This window comes from Halictus rubicundus, chromosome 2 (genome assembly GCF_050948215.1).
Source record: "Halictus rubicundus isolate RS-2024b chromosome 2, iyHalRubi1_principal, whole genome shotgun sequence".
Classification (NCBI taxonomy): Eukaryota; Metazoa; Arthropoda; class Insecta; order Hymenoptera; family Halictidae; genus Halictus; species Halictus rubicundus.
Window position 1 is genome coordinate 12690540 of NC_135150.1, and position 19906 is coordinate 12710445.

General features: G+C 42.8%; 1 protein-coding gene across 3 annotated transcripts in view; it reads left to right on the forward strand.

Moving 5' to 3' along the window:
- LOC143365294 (netrin receptor UNC5C) overlaps nucleotides 1–8742 on the forward strand; it is an 87660-nt gene extending 78918 nt beyond the window's left edge. For all 3 annotated transcript variants that reach the window (XM_076805349.1, XM_076805350.1, XM_076805351.1), the window contains 3 exons: nucleotides 3611–4108; nucleotides 5104–6061; nucleotides 7599–8742. In XM_076805349.1, the coding sequence (XP_076661464.1) occupies nucleotides 3611–4108; nucleotides 5104–6061; nucleotides 7599–7770 (1628 nt within the window). In that variant the 3' untranslated portion in view covers nucleotides 7771–8742. The remainder of the gene's footprint in view (nucleotides 1–3610; nucleotides 4109–5103; nucleotides 6062–7598) is intronic.
- Nucleotides 8743–19906: the final 11164 nt, after the last annotated feature.

Genomic DNA, 19906 nt, shown 5'->3' on the forward strand with positions numbered 1-19906 from the left:
GGAATGATATATTTTCGTTAACGTAATGTTGTAGCTGACAAAATAACGAATTCATGCATGTAACACAATATGACCTTCAAATGACCTTCAACCCAGAAAAATGGTATAAATAAAATTCAACGTGTAAGATTCATTTGATGTATTTCTGTTACGCCAAATGTTCAAAAATACATCCCTTGAGCTGCTATACATTCAAATGTATCGCAATACATAACGTAATAACAGATTCGGTGTTGACAGGAGGACAATTATGATATACCTTCACCTACACGTTCGTACAGAATCGTGTTTATCCACTACTAATTACTCAGAAGACCTTCTTGCTATCAGATTTCCACAGTTTCTAAGATTTCTCGATCAGTTTATCGATGAACGTTTCACAATGCGTTACTCGAAGGAAGATAAGATTGATATGATTTTCATTTATGGAGAAAGTCGACAGTGTTTAAGAGAAGCCGTGCAGTTGTACAAGGACCGATTTCCTAATCGTAATTGTCCATCAGTTTCCGTTTACTCCAATTTGATAAATAAATTCCGTGAAACTGTTAGTGTCGAAAATAAAAACCGTACAAAGGTGAGTTCTGTAAGGAATGAAGTAAACACAATTAATGTTCTGGCAGCAGTGAATACAAACCCTCATGCTAGTACGAGGCAAATCGCACGAGGAAGTGGCATTAGTCAAAAATGTGTAGTGCAAATACTCCAGAACACAAATTTCACCCCTTTCACCTATCAATTCATGAAGAACTTCATGGTAGAGACCTTGTAAATCGTGTAAACTTTTGCCAGTGGGGATTGAGACAATTGATAAACGATAGAGCATTTTTTAATCAAGTATTATTTACCGGTGAAGCTTCGTTTACAAATCACGGGCAAATAAATGTAAAAAACCTGCATTATGGGTCATTTGAAAATCCGCGGTGGTTACGGACAGTCGACAAACAAAGACCATGGTCCGTCAATGTTTGGTGCGGAATTTTAGATAACCAAATAATTGGGCCTCACTTTATTACCAGAACATTAAATGCAGAAAAATACATTGCATTTTTACGAGAATCGTTACCAATTCTCCTGGAAAATACACCCTTGAACATTCGTGAAAATATGTGGTATCAACATGACGGATGTCCGGCCCATTCTTCCCGTGTCGTAACACAATTCTTAAATAACAAGTTTCCAAATCGTTGGATTGGACGTAACGGACCCGCATTATGGCCAGCTCGCTCACCAGACCTTACACCCCTTGATTTTTATCTATGGGGAAAACTGAAAGACGATGTTTATAGTGAACCACCAACGACTGTAGACGACATGAAAGAAAGAATCGTCGAGGCTTGTGCGTCGATTTCCTCAGAAATGAATTACACAGCAGTACGTTCATGTAACTTCACGGCTGAATGAATGTATAGCAGCTCAAGGGAATATTTTTGAACATTTGGCGTAACAGGAATACATCAAATGAATCTTACACGTTGAATTTTATTTATACCATTTTTCTGGGTTGAAGGTCATTTGAAGGTCATATTGTGTTACATGCATGAATTCGTTATTTTGTCAGCTACAACATTACGTCAACGAAAATATATCATTCCATTAAAAAAAAACATCGATAACCTTGAAATCTCATAAAAGTGACCTTGAAATTTTGTTTCCCTTACACCGTTATCTGTGGCCCTTCAAACAGTGTAACTTTGTCCTACGAAGTTTTTTCGTACAACGAAAAGTAACGGAGATATTTAGGTGTCCTGCTTTATCGAATTCACCCTGTATAAGTCTATGGGTCTGCATCCCGCAGTAGTGGGGATGAGTAAGTCCCGAGAACCGTGCGCGGCAGTTTCACATACAGTGACTCCCAAAAAAATATTCGGACCTAGCTATGACTACCTTTACGACTTGATAGTTCCTTTGTTAATAAAGCAATCGTCCCGGGAATTGTTTCTAGCAATAAAAGATCTATTAATGTTGATAAACATAAATAATTTATTTGAAAAATGTACATAAATTCCATAATAAAAATTAGTAAAAGAAATAATGTACCATTTTTGGCTCACAAAAATATTCGGACAATATTAATTTTTCAATTTAGATAATGTAATTTAGCATTACAAAATTAGTTTAATACTTCGTGGCATAACCATTTTGTTTAAGAACATGTCTTAATCTGTTTGGCATACTGTTTGTAATTTTTTTTAAATATTCAACAGTTATATTCGACCACTCAGTTGCAAGTCTTTGTTTTAATTCAGCTATCGATGTAATTGGGGTTTTTCGAATTTTTCTATGCAATTCATCCCATAAATTCTCGATAGGATTAAGGTCCGGTGATTGGGGCGGCGAATGAAGAATTTTGGGGCAGCGGTATAATAAAAATTCTTGCACAATACGTGACTTGTGCTTGGGGTCGTTGTCTTGGTAAAACTTAAAAGTATTATTAAGCCCCATTTTTTCAGCACTTTGAATTAAATTATTTTTGAGTATATTTAAATAATGATTTTTGTCCATGATACCGTCAATAAAAACTAGGTTACCGACTCCATATGACGAAATGCAACCCCAGACCATTACGCTGCCTCCGCCGTGTTTCACTGTACCTCTTGTATTTTCAAAATTAAACTCTTTATTCGCTTTCCGCCGCACCATAGTTCTTCCGTCGGAATTGTACAGATTGAATTTGCTTTCATCAGCAAATATGACATCCTTCCACCATGTCTCATCCTTAGAACTTAGCTCTCTTGCAAGGGTTTTTCGTTTATCAATATTCTTTTCGTTGATAAATGGTTTCTTTCTAGCTACTCTTCCATTGTAACCAGCTTGCCTCAGCACTCTCCGAACTGTTTCGGCTGAAACATTTTTGGAGCTTTCTCCTAACAGCTCACTAACTAGTTTTGGAGCACTTAAGCGCGGATTTTTTTTCACTTTCCGAATAATTTTGCTTTTCTCCCTCGTACATAAGAGACTTGGTCTTCCAGTTTGCGGAATAGAATCAATGCGATTCTCAATATAAAATCGTCGACAGATATCTGCAGCAGTACTCTTACTTATACGAAGCATTGCACTAATTTCGCGATAGGCGTTTCCTTTTTCTCGATGAAAAATTACAAGCTGTCGCACATCGAAACTCGTATTCTTTCCTTTGCGACCCATTTTGAACGAATTCACGTTTACTACTGACAGTAGTGAGGTGGCATGGACATCTAATGGTCCACGAGATTCTGTCTGTAAACAAACGTTTTCCCGTTCTTGGAATATCGCGTCCCCGGAAGGCGATTGCCAGAGAAATATAATACGTGTCCGAATATTTTTGTGAGCCACAAATGGTCCATTATTTCGTTTAATAATTTTTATTATGAAACGTATATATATTTTTCAAATAAATTATATATGTTTATCATCCTTAATAAATGTTTTATTGCTAGAAACAATTTCCAGGGCGATTGCTTTATCAACAAACGAATTATTAAATCATAAAGTTAGTTATACCTAGTGTCCGAATATTTATGGGAGTCACTGTATATCGAGGCGTTCCCGTAGTCGTAGTAGTGTCACAGCGGCGTCTGTCCGCAGCGCGCAGAGATACCCACGGGCCGTGGCTCGGCGGTGTGCGTTTCAGAATTCCAGCCGGAGTTCTTCCCGGACCAGGACAAGAAGCTGAGCTTGCAGCCGGACGTAACGGCGACGAGCGTTCCGGCCTGCTACGAGTATCCTTTCGACCCGAAGCTGTCGATGTCGAGATCCCTCTCCGAGCACCACTACGACGTGCCCCACCTCTCGATCGCGCCGCAACCGTCTCCGATGTCGCCCACGCCGAGCACCTCGACCCAGGAGTCGTGCAGCGACAAACAGATCCATTCCGACTGCGAGAACAGCGTCACTAGCTCGTACCCCAGCTCGGACTCGACCTACAACGTCGCCTCGGAGAGCGTCCGTTTGCCGAAGCTCGAGACCGGAAACGTTGCGGGGGCAGCGGTGAACACGCGAGGCGCCCTACTCGTGCTTCCGGATGCTGGCATATCGATGTCCGTGCCCGAGGGAGCCGTGCCCAAGCCACTCAGGGAGGAACTCTACCTGGCGGTGCTCAACGAGGATCGCTTTAGGCCTCGATTACCCGGTAAGCGATGCGTGCATTATTAATTGCGCCCGGTGCGTATGACGGTTACCCCGTTGCCGCTCCGCCGACCGGATATCGATCCGATTCAATCAACGGCCGTCCCGCCGACCCACGCCAGGACCTTCGGGTAATGAATATTGACGGATCCCCATTCCCTCCCTGGACCTGCTAACTACCTTTTCCGTCCTGGCCCGCGAACGGTGACGTCGAGAGGCCCCCAAGGTGCGCTCCACATTTCACGACACCGCTTCACATATTCTCGCTGTTTTGGCCCGCGGGATACTTGATCCAGATTTCGGAGGATAATTGGACTCGGTATCGATTAATTGCTGTCCGCCGGGAGAATACTTGTGGCATCGAGTGGGGCGGACGTATTGACGATATGAGACGTACTTGGAAGATCGTCTTTCGAGTAATAAGCTGCCTCCTCTAGGTAGCTAAAATGTTCGAGAATACGTGTGCTCATTTTTTAAGGGTTCATGAAGTCCAGTTATAACCTAGTTTAGTTACCATCTAGCCCAGTTATCGTCTAGCCTAGTTACCATCTGACCTAATTATGATCAATTCGAAATTCCCAACGCGTACTCAATTTGTACGGGACCATACACTTATGGCAATATAATTTTCGCGCTGGAACGCGTCGCCGCGACCTTCAATTAGGCCACAAGTAGACTGCGGATTTTATGCGTTTACCAGAAAAATGAATAGTACAAATTTGAAACTTTAGACATTTTTAAAGTCGTTGAAGAAGTACAGTGAATTCTCGATATATGTCAACAACATGTCGTGTTATGTTTACCCCGCGTCAGTGGGGACAATTCCGCGACGTTTATCGTCCAGGCCTTGGCGCCATATATAGAGAAATCAGTGTATTTGGTTTCCAGTTTTGGTTAAAAATCCGCAGCCTGGCCACAAGCCGACCCAGTCGCGAATTAGGTTTTCAGTCCGCGATTACGCCAATCGAATTCGCAGCAGGCCTGATTGTTTGCCCGCAGATGGTATCACGCAATTATCAGCGGTGGTGACATGCGGCCCGTCCTCGGCGACGTTCAACAAGCCTGTGATCCTGCAATTCGAGCACTGCGCGATGCTGCACCCCGCCACGTGGGAGCTAAGCGTCTGGGCTTGCGATGGCCTAAGCGTGGAGGACGGTATGGCTGTTGCGTCCTCCAAGGATCACCAGTCGATCACGTGGACCAGGGTGTTAACATTAGGCAACGAGACGATCAACACGCCGCTGTTCACTCAACTGGACCACGCGGAGGCGTTCATCGTCACGGAGCAGCTCCGAGGATACGTCTTGGCTGGACAGAGCTGCGAGAACACTATCGCCACGAAGAGGCTGCGATTAGTATTGTTCGCTAGCCAGGCTGGTCAATGTTGCGTCAGGGTGTACGCGGTGGAGGACACAAAGGCAGCGATGAAGGCGATCGTGGACAGGGAATTGCAGATCAGAGGCTACCTGCTCGACAAGCCGAGGACGCTGTTGTTCCAGGACAACGGCGAGACCTTGTGCGTCAGCCTCGAAGAGGTTGGCAACGAGTGGCAGAGCAAGTCGCCCACGGAAAGACAGGAGGTCTCGTTCAGGGACGTGTGGAACTGCCAGGAGAACACGAAACACGTCACCTTTGGGTTGGACGCCGCCTTCGGACCTACCACTACCAGGAGCTACAAGCTCCAAGTCTCCCAAGGTAGTTCCGATACAAGGCAGGTGTTCAGGATCGTCTACGACGGCGCGAAGCAATTGATTTCCTCCGGAAGCGTGACCAGGCCGTTGCGAGAGGTGACCGTGGTCAGCAGCGGGCATGCTAATAACGCGACCACAGACTCCACCACCCTCAGACCGTTTCGGTTTACCAGGTCCCTGAGGAAGCAGCTCTGCCAGTGCCTGGACCCGCCGAACGCCCTCGGCAACGACTGGAGAATGCTGGCGCAGAGGCTCCAGGTTGACAGGTTAGCAATCTTATGAGCTTCGCGAACGTGCACGCCCGCTACCGGTGACTGACGGCACGTCCTCGGGGGACGCTTCGCCAGTTTCTTTGAATGTTGACCGCCCGACAGGGTCTTTTAAAGGATCCCAACGTACGATCGCTCGTACCCCGACCGGTAGCTTAATCCTTTCGCTATAACCGAGCCCGGGTGTTCCCTGTAAAGCAACTCCTGACAGTTTTCTTTGTGCCGGCCAGCCAGGGTAGTCATTTATCCTTCTTATATTGCACGCGATGCCCGTTACAGTAGCCGACCGCTTTACGGATCACTGACAGGTGGCTATTCCCGATAGCCTCATTGCTAGACCGGCGTGCGGTTCGACGAGTGAATTATGCGTATCACGGTGACGCAAAGTAGCTACCGTCGTTTAACAATCTTGCTTGCGGGGTGCAAACGATTTTCTGTTGTGGTCTTCCATTTTTCAAGTTCACTTGGATTCTCCAGCGGAGAATCCGGCGAAGACGTCGATGCTGGAAACTGGCAAGCCAATTTTTCAGGAAAATTTTTATTGTAGTTTCACGTATTGCTGATTACGTGATGTAGGAATTCAACAATTTTAAAAACCTAGGCTTATCCGGCTCTTCCACTGAGGTCTTCAGTCCAATGTAATACCTATTTTGGTGGCAGCTATTGTCAAATATACAGAATAACTCATCTGAAGGTCATTTGAAGGTCAATATATTATATATGATTGAATCTAGGCTTATCCGGTTCTTCCACTGAGGTCTTCAGTTCAATGTAATTCCTTTTTTGGTGGCAGCTATTATCAAATATATAGAATAATTTCTCTGAAGGACATTTGAAGGTCAATATATTATATGTGGTTGAACCTAGGCTTCTCCAGTTCTTCCACTGAGGTCTTCAGATCAATGTAATACCTTTTTTCGTAGCAGCTATTGTCAAATATACAGAGTAACTCCGGGAGGTCATTTGAAGGTCAATGTATTATATATGGTTGAATCTAGGCTTATCCGGATCTTCCACTGAGGCATTCGGTTGAATGTAATAACTTTTTTGGTGGCAGCTATTATCAAATATACAGAGCAACTCCTCTGAAGGTCATTTGAAGGTTAATATATTATATATGGTTGAATCTAGGCTCATCAGGTTCTTCCACTGAGGCCTTCGGTTCAATGTAATACCAATTTGGTGGCAGCTATTGTCAAATATACAGAGTAACTCTTGAAGGTCATTTGAAGGTCAATATATTATATAAGGCTGAATTTAATTTTAAATTACCTACAATATTATACCGATATAGAGACATTATCCCCTTTACGAAAAACAGCTATGACCTTGAGAAAGAAATTTCTTCTGTCACAATAATTACCATACATTCCGAAATATTTTCAAAAGAGATATTTCAAGTCTTGTTCTGTACTCTTCAGGGTTGACAATTCCCCTGAACATGGACAGTTTCTTAGCTCGCCCGATAGGTGTACGAAATGCTGTTCTATATTCCGACCAGGTGACACAAAGGGGTATCCCGGTTGCTTTGCAGGTACATCAACTACTTCGCGACGAAGTCCAGTCCTACTGAGCACATCCTGGACCTGTGGGAAGCTAAGCATCACGAGCCGACAGCGGTGACGGACTTGCTGAACCATCTGCGAGTGATGGGCCGAACGGACGCGGCGACGATTCTGGAGGCGCAACTCGGTCCGTGGCTTTGAACGGTAACCGGTGAACCTCGGGACAATTCCAGTGGTGAGTGATAGACGTTCAGTGAATCAGTGGGTGAGAACGATCCAGCGGGGAACACCCGCGAACCACGGGTGGAATCATTCTACGTGGTGAACTCATCGAAACACGCAGCCTTAGTTGTGCGCGTTCGACGCGCGGCTCCTTTGTACATAGTACCCCGTTTGTAAGAAGAAAGAATGAAAGAAAGAAAGATGGAAAGACTCAAGCCGTTTTGAGAATCGTAATGTTAATAATAATCGTGAACGAAGTAAGAAGAAAATCTAGAGACTGTGCATTTAGATGGATATATGTGTACATACGTACTAAGACACTCGCGAGAAATGAACGAATGGATCTCCCGTGTCCATTCGAACGGATGTTTATATATAAATAAAAAAGGTATATATAAATATATATATATATATATATATATATATATATATATATAGATAGGTAGTTAGGTAGAGGACACATCGAGTAAGAACGAGCGAAAGTGAAAAGATATCGGCATCGTTCCAGCGCGATATAAAATAAACGGGCGAGAAATGCTGATGGTAAATGGAACGCGTTTTATCGATTTGTTATATATATATATATATACATATATGTGTATGTGTATATGGAAAACGGAACACGCACGAGCAGGACACACGAACGAACGGATATACACACACGTACACACATTGAGAGAGAGAGAGAGAGAGAGAGACACCGGTTTCCTGGAGGATGATCGTGCCAAAATTCCACACCTCTCGGTTTTCGAAGGACGAAACGCGTTTTCCGTTGATGTTTCTATTCAGAGTTTGTTGAAAAATGCCGTGTTTCTTTCCGTGCACGTCGACAATACACTCCGCGCCGATACACGATACGATTTTTTTTAGCGAACGCGACGAAAAATGGCGAGATGAAATGGAAGAGAGAGAAAGAGAGAGAGAGAGAGAGAGAGAGAGAGAGAGAGAGAGAGAGATGTGTAGGTGGAAGCAAATCGAGCGCGGACGTTCGATCGCGTAGAACGAACCGCGAGAAATCCGATGATTTGAATCGACACAAGTTTATTTGGAAGATTGTATATTTGTTACTTTCGACGAATAAAATATTCTTGTATACCTCGAGCGGTTGTCTCAATTTTTAATATTAGATCCCCATTCCTATACAATTTTTTCAGTTTTTCTGTGGACTCTCTTACAGGTAAGTGGCAACTAAATTTGTTTATGTTGCTAGATATGACACGAGAACCCTTTGAACCTTGAATTGATTAGGCGTAAAAATTAATTCGTAACGCTTTCTTCGTAATCTTCTTTTGTATATCTACGAACAATCGATATAAAAAGTGTAAAAAATTGCTTATTTTTCTAGAAAAGACTTCATTTTATTTTGGCGTTGACCTTCATTTTTGTTTTTAACTATAAACTAAAATAGTAAAAAACTATTGACATCACAACATCATATATAAATACCGATTTTGTTTATTTCCAATCTATTCATTGCTCGTTCAAAGAACACAGAGGAAGAGTAATTACCATCTTCAAAGAAGCTGTCATCTTTCTATTTTAACATAAACCCTTATCATGTCTATCAAATACAATAACGTGAAATGAATGATCCTTCATTTATATCCTTCATTTTTGTTTTTAACTGTAAACTGAAATAGTAAAAAACTATTGACATCACAACATCATATATAAATAACGATTTTGTTCATTTCCAATCTATTAATTGCTCGTTCAAAGAACACACAGGAAAAGTAATTACCATCTTCAAAGAAGCTGTCATCTTTCTACTTTAACATAAACCCTTATCACGTCTACCAAATACAATAACGTGAAATGAGTGATAAATCTATGTACAGCAGAACAATGTACAAAAATGGCGACTGCTTATTTGTATTCAATTTAATAATTCCTTTTTCGACGAGCACAAAGGAAAATTAATTACCCTCTCGAAAGAATCCGCCTTCTTTCTATTCTGACGTGAACCTCTATAATTTTAAATGAACTATGATAGCATGAAATTAATGACAAATCGATGTGCACCGCGACAACGTGCGAAACCAGCAAACACTTTTATAATTGGACAAAATAAATTCATTGTAAGAGCCTTAATTAGCGCGCTTAATGCAAACTCGAGTCTTTCATTTTCTGTGAAAGAAGTTGATATTGGGTGTATGGAGTTCTCGAAAGGTTTCTCGACTTTGTCACGGGCCGATATCGAGTTTCGCCAGAAGAAATTCGTAATTGCGATCCCTCGGAACGGTTCGCCTAATATTCTCAGCCATCGATGACGAAACCTCCCTTAAATATGAAACCTCGTAGGGACGACGAGTAACACGATCCGAACGCGGGCTCTCTAATGCCCGAATAGGACGAGGAAGAATAAGTAAGAATGTTACTTTCTCTGGAAGGAGTGAGTCAGCATCGATCGCGGTCTCCCACGATTCTGGCCGGTAATCGTTGCAAAGTTCCATGTGGTCGAGTTGTGTCCCGTCATTATATCGTGTTTTCGATTCCGTGATATCAGGTAACCGTTGGAACCACGATGCGTGCACTTAATACATCCTCGGATTAGTTCGAAACGGTTTACCTGAACGCCGTTGTTCTCGGAAACCCGACGGAATCGCGTGAATCGTGCGACAAAAATTCTACGCGCGAACGGAACGATTTTAATAAACAATTTCGCCGAGTTTTCAATCTACCGATAAGCTCTGCCCAGAGCCTGAAAATTATCCCACCCTTTTTAAAGATTTCAAACAATTAAATCTGTTCATTTTACCGAATCAATGGCCGATACTGCACGATTCTTTATTTTTCTGTTGCAATTTAACTGCAAACTCGGAAACATTAAAAATTCCACAACATTAAAATGTACCTGTGACTGTATGTCCGCTCTTCTCACATTTTAAATCATATGTTTATTAACGCGTTAATCGACGCAACTCATCGTTCTCCGCAAAAAAATATTAGCAGTATTAAAATCGCATAAATTGTTATCAGAGACCGGTTCTAATTGATGCGAGAGATTCCAATTCTCCGCGAAACAAAATAAAACGCTCCGGCGAGTAATCGTTTCGCGGAACAGGATTCGCGTTTTCCGCGGAAACTCGAACAAGCGCGCTTTCTACAGGCATCACGCGACGTCGCGACGCACGAGAAGCGATTCCCCACGATTTATCACGAAACCACGTCCGTCGCGGTCTATCAACACTGTGCACAATAGACTCCGCGGCCGGGAAATGCATTTTATCGACGTATCGCCGATAATTTCAAAAGTCTGTCTCACCGCCTCCATCCCGCGAGGCAATTCGGTATCAACCCGCACGCGGCTCCATTCCGTCTCTGTAGCGGGTCGGACAGAGAAAAACATTCTCCCCCTTTAGCATCTCGAGTTCATTTCGAGATCTTGAGGTATTCAAAATTTCCGTCATAACTAGACGGAATTTATGCATTTATGACAAAAATGGGTAGGCGTATTTTAAAACAGCAAAAACATCAGAAAAATTTTATAACACTATTATGTATATATCGTTTATTTTAAAGTGGTCGCATTAACAGCTAGGTCATCAGCGACCACATCGATTACAATTAAATATAAAAGAGAAGGTTACGGTTAATATTTACATTGTGGTGGGGTACAGCAGAAAACAAATTTGTAACAGTTTATGTTACACTATTTTCAGCCTATTAAACATATTAAGAGAGAAAATAAATTTCTATTTCACTCCAATCTGTTGCAATTCAAATAGAAAATTTTTATTTTGCACAAAGATCCGCAGTCTAGTCATAACACTGTGCATCAGTTAACACAAATTCATTGCCAAAAAACTCTGTAAAATGCATCCTTTTATAAACAATTGTAGCCCCAATGAATGCTCTAGTTTGCGTCATAATTTTACACGATGACGTTCATTAAATGCGTTTGGTGTTTCGTCTGTTCTATGGTGAATTCCAACGTCTGAGACGGGGTAGCGTTCCCGTCCCCCCATAGCGTCTCGCGTCTTTATCTCGACCGGTCTGAGAGGTTACAGAGCGGGATTGCTCCTCGATTTTTCTCGCAGCGGGCGCCGGCTGGTCCGCGAGGAAGAGACGGGTGACAATGGACGTCGAACGTTGCAATTTCGAAATGTCGATACCAGTCACGCGTACACTCCGCTCCGCGCCTTTTCTCCGGCCGAGAGCGACGCTTTAGCGGGAGCTTTTTCTCCGTGTAACGCGCTTATCGCGCCACTTCCCGGTCCGCCACTTGCCGCGCGGAATTGTCTCTGACTTATCGTGTCATCGTTCGAACGCTTTAACACGGGGACGGCTTGATGGATGAATAGGAGAAAATTCTTCGGCTCGAGCAATTTTCAACCCCCCAGCCCCCATCCCTTCGCTTCCGTGGGAAGAGGAGTTCGCAGATCGAATCGGCATTCGATGATCCTTCGTTAGTCAGATTACTATGGTCGATTGTGCTACGACTCCGCCCACACCCGACACACTCGAGTTTCTTGGCAGTTTTTGCTCTCCGATTCCTCGTACCCGGTGCTAACCGCGAGCTGACAGGGCAGACAGGTTCGCCAGGTGCGCTTTCTTCAACTCTTCCCGATGTCCGCCCACAGCTGCCACGGGAAACTCGACAGTTCTCACGTTTTTCTACGGTGTATGGTACCTTTCCGGTGGATCGTCTTCGTGGTGGAGCCGCAGGTCACTTTTCACCGCTTTAACCCCTTCGCCCACAATACCCAGTCGAACTCGTGACGAACATCTTGGGTATTTCAAACAATACGAGAAAATTGTTACTTACAGAAGTTGTAGGGTTTAAGACACTATTAGGACCTTGAATAAGTTCTTGCTGTTTCTTCAGAAATGGCAGTAGCAGTACCCCGTTCGTGGAATTTCGAATGGTAACACACATGCAAGGCAGTAGTGTATCTAACCTTAAATTTCAGTGTATGGTAGTTCACTTTAGTGTAAACAAAGTAATTTTTTCTTAGTTCTGAAAATGTCTACTTTTGTGCCAAATAAAGTGTATTTGCGGGGAATTTTATTGCACTACTTTATTCAAAAGAAATCTGCAGCTGAAGCACATAGAATTCTTGTTGAGACTTATGGGGACAATGCTTTGTCGGATACGACATGCAGAGACTGGTTTCGACGCTTCAAAAATAATGATTTTGAACTTGAGGATAAAGAACGTTCTGGCGCACCGAAAAAATTTGAAGACGAAAAGTTGGAGGAATTACTCGATCAAGACCGATGTCAGACGCTAGCAGAACTTGGAAAAACATTACAAGTAGATGAGTCAACTGTTTCATAACGTTTAAAAGTTTTAGGAATGATCCAGAAGCAAGGACATTGGGTAAAAGCTTTTATTTTGTAAAAGAAACAGCGAGAACTTATTCAAGGTCCTAATACATAATATGGTGTAAATGATATTCTTGCAAGTGGAGGCGTAGGGAAGATATAGAGGTCACCTTTGTTTTTTTAAAGGAATGTCCAATTTTTTATGCTCGATTTCGATAGATTTTAAGTATAAAAGTACTAAAGTGCATTTGTCCTAAAACTTGCCGTTTCTGAGATATTTGACCGTTTTCATGAAGAATGTTCGAAAGTGTCGGCCATCTGCAGCGATGCAACGTTGTAGTCTTTGAACTGTTGCGCCTCTTACACGACTTATTGTTGGAGCGCCTATTGTAGCACACGCTGCGATAATTCGTTGCTTCATATCTTTCGGAGTTGTTGGTGCATCTCGATACACAATATTTTTTCATGTTCCCCACAAGAAAAAATCTAGGGGTGTTAAATCCTAAAGCGCCACCGCGTCCTATCCATCAATTTGGGAATATTTCATTAAGTGTGCTCCTCACCCTTCGAGCGTAGTGTGTTGAACATCCATCGCTACTTTTGCTGACTTCAGATTTGCGCTGAATCTGACGTACACTTATACGAGGATTATGATGTACAACAACATTAATTTCATTATCTTCATCACTACATACAGGCTTTCCACGATTCATCTTACGAACACCGAGACTTCCAGTTTCTTTTAATTTTTTACACAATCTTGCTAAAATCATGCGTGAAGGGCATATGCGGTTCGGATATCTTTCACCGTAAAAATTTCGAGCCACAATTGCGTTTCTCTTACTTTCTCCATAAATTAGAAGCATCTCTAATTCTTCTTTCAATGAAAATTTCATATTGACTATCTTTCTACTTTTGCTGACTTCAGATTCTATTTTGGCGTTGTTGATGTACAGCTATTGAAGAAATTACATTTCGCAAGAAATTATATTTTCTTAAGAAATTACGCATTACAAAAAAGTTTTAATCACTCGTGGTGCAAGGGGTTAACGCGTACTTGATGGAATCCGTGAAGTATCGTTGGTAGATCTTTCTGCGAAATAAAAATGTTCCACTTGAATAGCTAGCTACTGAGGAAAAATTGTTCTACGTGTCGCAAACGCGTGATAATACAACTGAAGAGCAGCAGACTACACTCGCCGAAATTTCTATAAAGTCACTGTGTTTTGTAATGAATTCTTATGATTATACTATTACCAATGAAAAATTTGTATTTGGTAGCATTTCGGGATTACATAAAGAAAGCATACACACCAATTTCAAAACATAAGTATAACATTTATTGATAAAAGAAAACAAAAATATAATTTTACACAGAACAGACTGCGAAATATCTATAATGTCAGTTTCGTTTTATACGGATAAAGTTGAAATTAACAATTGTTTTTTTATTATATCTATTTTAATATTTAGTGTAACCTCCATTTTTTGAATTACATTAAAAATGCGATAGGCCATTGACGAAACTAACTTTTGTAGCGTTTCTGTTTTAACAGACGCCCATGCTTCAATCACCGCATCCCTTAGTTCGCTAATGGAGTTGTATTGTTTGCAGTTTTTATAAACTTGTCGCGCAATGATACCCCAAACATTTTCAATAGGATTTATGTCCGGGGAACAAGCAGGCCATGGCAAAACATTCATATTTCTTTCAAGAAGCCACTGCTTTGTGTGCTTCGACGCGTGCACTTCAGCACTATCATGCTGATAAATAAAATTGTCATCTTCAATAGTTTCTGTAAAGGGTATTAGAACCATGTCTAACAAATCCGTATAATTTTCCGAATTCATTTTGTGTTTTATGAAACACATTGGAGTTCTTTTGTCAGCTTTGAACGCAGCCCATATCATTAGAGGACCACCGCCAAAGTTACGACTCATTGTCACACTTTTCTCATTTCTCAGATCATGCCAATAATATTGACAGCCATCAGGCCCATCCAAATTAAATTTTTTCTCATCTGAAAAAATGACAGACTCCCACTCTTTCGTCCAGGACATGTGTGCCCGTGCGAAATCAAGACGGGCCTGTTTTTGTGTTTCTTTAAGGCCTGGTTTACGTTGCATTTTTGTCCACACAAATTTCCCAGAATAATTTAAAAGTTGTTGCACACGTCTTGTTGTCACTGGGAGCTCCAATTCAGCTCGCAATTGTGCTGCATTTTTCGTTTCCTTAGCCGCAGACCTCATTAATAATGAATGTTGTCTCTTTGACAATTTTTTATTACCACCTTTAAAATGATTTTTTCCGTAATTTTCACGTAAATTGATATAATTATTAATCACAGATTTTTATAAGCATCGATCGATGCTTTTTCTTCAATTGCTAGTACTTTTCCTCTCAGCATTGTACTACACGCGAACCAAATTATAAAAAACAGGATTTCAATGAGTTCTAAAACTAATACTTTTAGAATATTTGCAATTTCCCGTAGTTCTCTGCTCAGAATCCAGAGAAACACTAAGTGACTTTATAGAAATTTCGCACTTGTGTTCTGCACCACGCAGAAATAATAAAACAAAACGTAAAAAGTAAACAATGCGGTCTTGAGGGCGCGGTCCTTCTATCCGAGTGTCAACAAAGCACAAGGCCAGATACGATAAAGCAACAGAAATTGTAATATTTTAAAAATATCTATGAAAATGACCATGACTTTATAGAAATTTCGGCGAGTGTATAGTCCATTTTCTCAAAGGCAAGATCGAAGGATCGCTGTCATCCACAAGGAATGTCCACCCCACTCGAACCACCGTGGACGGATGACATTTGAGTGCTCCAAATAGCGAGGACATCTATCGCAACTCTCGATGCACCTCGTCTTCTTCAGGCCAGTGTACATGAACTAGTCACAACAATTTTAATGTCGGACAACCACGCGGACGAGTCCGGATCGAGCAAGCCAGTGCCGGTTCGCAGTCTCCACAGGATTCGAGACGAGAAACGTGGACTTGCGTTCCGGGCTTTTTACCGGGTGGAAATGAAACGGTCAAAGGGAGGCGACAGCGAACGGGACGTCACGGTTGCGCGAGACAGCCGAGGAGTGCACGATATTAATTTAAATTCCAGAGCTAAAAGGGCAAACAACGCGATGGAAATGGTGACGCGCGGTTGATAGGTGAGCGCGGGCGAGAGAGCGTCGTCGGTGGAAGAAGAAGAAGAAAAAAACCACCGCCGGGAAACGTGACTCAGTTTCTCACGCCGGCGTTTCTAAGGGATCCCGGGACTGTTACGAACCTGAAACTAGAGAGAGGGTCCCCGGGAGTGGTAGCCGCGCCTACTAGAAAATTAAAAAACCGTCTCCACTTCATCCTGGTCGCGGAAGACCGTGAAGAGCCTAGTCGGTTCGAGTGTCCTGCGTCCGGACGCGTCGTCGTCGTCGTCGTGGTCGTCGCGTTGCGTAAACGTAACGGAATGCGCGCACAAGTGTTCGTCAAGTGCTCCAGCATGTTGCCGGTCGGAAAGTCTAAGTGCCATAAGAATAGCTCGAGAGGAACGGTTACTTCTTCTTCCCCCCCCCCCCACTGAACGAACGAGATGAGCTTCCGACGCCGCTTTTACTATTCGCGAGACCGACACCTCGGCACGTCGAATGCTCATTGATATGCGTCTACCGGGAGGCGTGCCTTGATTACACCCCTCGAGCAGCGGTTCCCATGCTTCCGCGACGCAAGCTGGTCGAAACTAGCCTCTTAGATGGACCAAACTGTTTTTCACCATCTAGGGAAGTCGATAGACCGGCTCGAGTAGTCGTAAACTTGCATTCATCAGTATCCAAACAGCTTGTAAATTATCCGCCATGCTAGGCTCCCAGTTCGACGAAACTGTGCTTCTTCGTCTATGGAAGTCGATGGAACCGAAAGAGTATCTGGACAGCTAGTATGTAATTCATCACATCAAAATTTATGGTACAGCAACATCGCTGCAGATTTATGTGCAAAATGAAAATTGTAAGACACATCAGCCAAATAGACCTTCCTTTCTTCCTGAAATGATTTTAGTGACACTAATACATTGATGTTCTTCAAGTATGACTATGTTACCGTGAATGACCGAAATTGGAGAATGTCGACTTTCACCGGTGAATGTCAACAGATACCAAATACGTCGGTGAAAGATCGAATATTTGATTACATTGTTGTATATTCGGACCCTGTCCGGTGTATGTCGACAATCACAGATATGCTCTGGTGGAGGTCCAAAACAGAAGAGTCAAAAAACAAGCGACTGGCTCTCTCCCGCCAAATCCTTTGTTCTGCTCGGAGTCAATCAGCTTTTTTTTTTGTTGTTCAATGCAGTAAGTCATTTTTTTATTACTATTATTTTCTTTTCTCATGTAGAATGTACTGTGTATTTTAAATTCTTGGTCATTCCTTTCCTATTCAAAAGTCGATTCGCCACCCCTTTGCCCTCCCCAAATTTATTTTCGCCTCCTCTAAAAATCGTTGCATCTCCTAAACCGAGCATCGTAGGAAGAAAATAACAAAATTTTGGGAGGATTTACCAGGGGCATACCACCCTTACCTAATCCCGTAGTTCTACTCGAAAGTCGATTCACCCCCTTCTACCCCCAAGTGATTCCCTAATCCTAACCCTAACTCTAACCCTAAACCTTTTTTATGAGGAAATGTAACGTAACGCACATAACCCGAAATTAATCACGACTTGGCGTGACGTTTTATAGCGACTGAATTACGGAGAAGAAAATATAAATCTCCAACATGTTCAACATTCGCCATTAGTGCATGGTGAATGTCAACATTTACCGGTGTAAGTCAGAAATAAGGGTATTTATCAAATATTTCGGACATACACCAAGCGACTATGTGAATGTTGACATTCACCGGTGAAAGTCGACATTCTCCAGATTTCGGTGTTTCACTGTAACAACTACATTAAATTGCACTTACTCATCTTTGTCATAAATGCATCAAATCCGCAGACTAAATATCCCTCTCAATGATTTCAATGACTATATAATTGTCATAGAGAAAATCGAACGCAGAAGAGTCCGGGCATCATCGGTTCGGATAATCGAGGTTATACTATATCGTGTATTAAACAGGTAAATAGGGTCCGAACTGCGTCGTGTTTGGTGTCATTTTAATCAGAAAAGCGTCACGAATATGTCGCTGAAAGTATCATAGAAAAGTAATTAACACGTTCACGACGGCACCCGATGCAAATGAACCTAGTTTGGTGCGACCAGGTTAACAACAAAAATGGCTCGTCACCAGATTAGTCTCCAATTTTTAGGTTCTGTGAAGTTCTACGGACCCCTTTCTACGACTGATGTTCTTCATTCATTCTTTCTAGCTTGTTCATTCAGACGTACTGGGAGCACGAAATGACCATGATCAAATACCTCCTCGAACGGGGGCGTTCTTCCTCTTGTGATAAACCGTGAATGAGTCCACAAGATCAATGAACCCAGTGAATCCTTTCAGTGAGATGATGCAGGCGCAGACGGTTGCGATACTGTATGGTCCGGGACGATACTTGAACAAATATTGGAGGAACGCGGTTATGTGTTCTATTTATTCTTTTCTGGAAGTTTGTGTTTTCTGACATCGCGAGCGAAACTGAAATACTATGGCTTTCAGGACAAAAATGGGTAAAGTTTCACGTTGAAGACTACCAATGCGATACCTACTACTATTATTGAAGAAAGTAAGCAGCTCCGAAGTGGCTCCTGTTTTCCTATGAATAAAGAAAATTTTCATATAAAAATCATATTTTCATATAAAAATCTGCAACAGCGCATACCAGAATATGCAGGTATGCTCTAATCTCTTCTAACAACGATATACAGTGAGTTCTCGATATATGTCAACAACACGGGTCGTGTATCGTGCAGGAGACATACCCGAGTGTTATGTTTACACTTCTCAGCGCCCGAGGCCTCTCGAGCTTCGTGGCCCCTCACGGGGTACACGGTAGTGGGGATAATTCCGCGACGTTTATCATCGAGGCCTTGGCGACATATATAGAGAATTCAGTGTACACTGCTGTCCGACGAAAAATTGGAATTTCGATTACATCGATGCAACACGGTTCTTGCATTTCCGCGACGACGCAGATCAGCAGTCCGCGAATCTGGCAGGGCCGTAATTGGATCCGGCGAATTCGCCGGTGACAGAAGAATGAAATTAGAGCGGATTACGTCTGTAGCAGGTCAGGATTTCACGAACGGCGGAGATGTTAACGAACGTAATTAGATTTAATTAGATCGTCGCGGGCCGCTCTCGTTCCCCGAGTGCCCTCGAGCGCGATTGTGAACCGCTGACGGGTAGAATGTATCCTTAAAGTTTCCACGCGCTGACAGCGTTAGGCGATCGGATTTTCTAAATACCCGGCGATTACGTGCCCCGGTCGTGTCGGAGACTATGCGAACGGGCAGGCGGTTTCGAACGTCGTCGCTCGCGAATGGATCCGACGAGAGACGAAACGGTTCGGTTTGATCGGGGGCATCGTTTCCTCCCGAGGCTCGAAAACCGGGCACGATTTTTCATCCGCGAAAATACCCGTCGTCCGGTTGATCAACCTGCTCCGAGGACTGGTTTCGAATCGACGAAAACTGGAGTCGTTTCGAGCCGGGCTTTTACAAGGCTGCTCGCGAGAACGGTCTCTCTCTCTCTCTCTCTCTCTCTCTCATCGCGATACCTTGGATCGCGTCGTCCTGTTTGTTTCGCCTCGCGAATCGCCTCGCCCCGAGGCAGAACGAGGATAAAGATGAATTTATCGATCCGGATAATTTAATATTCCACGCTACGCCAGTTGGTCATTCAA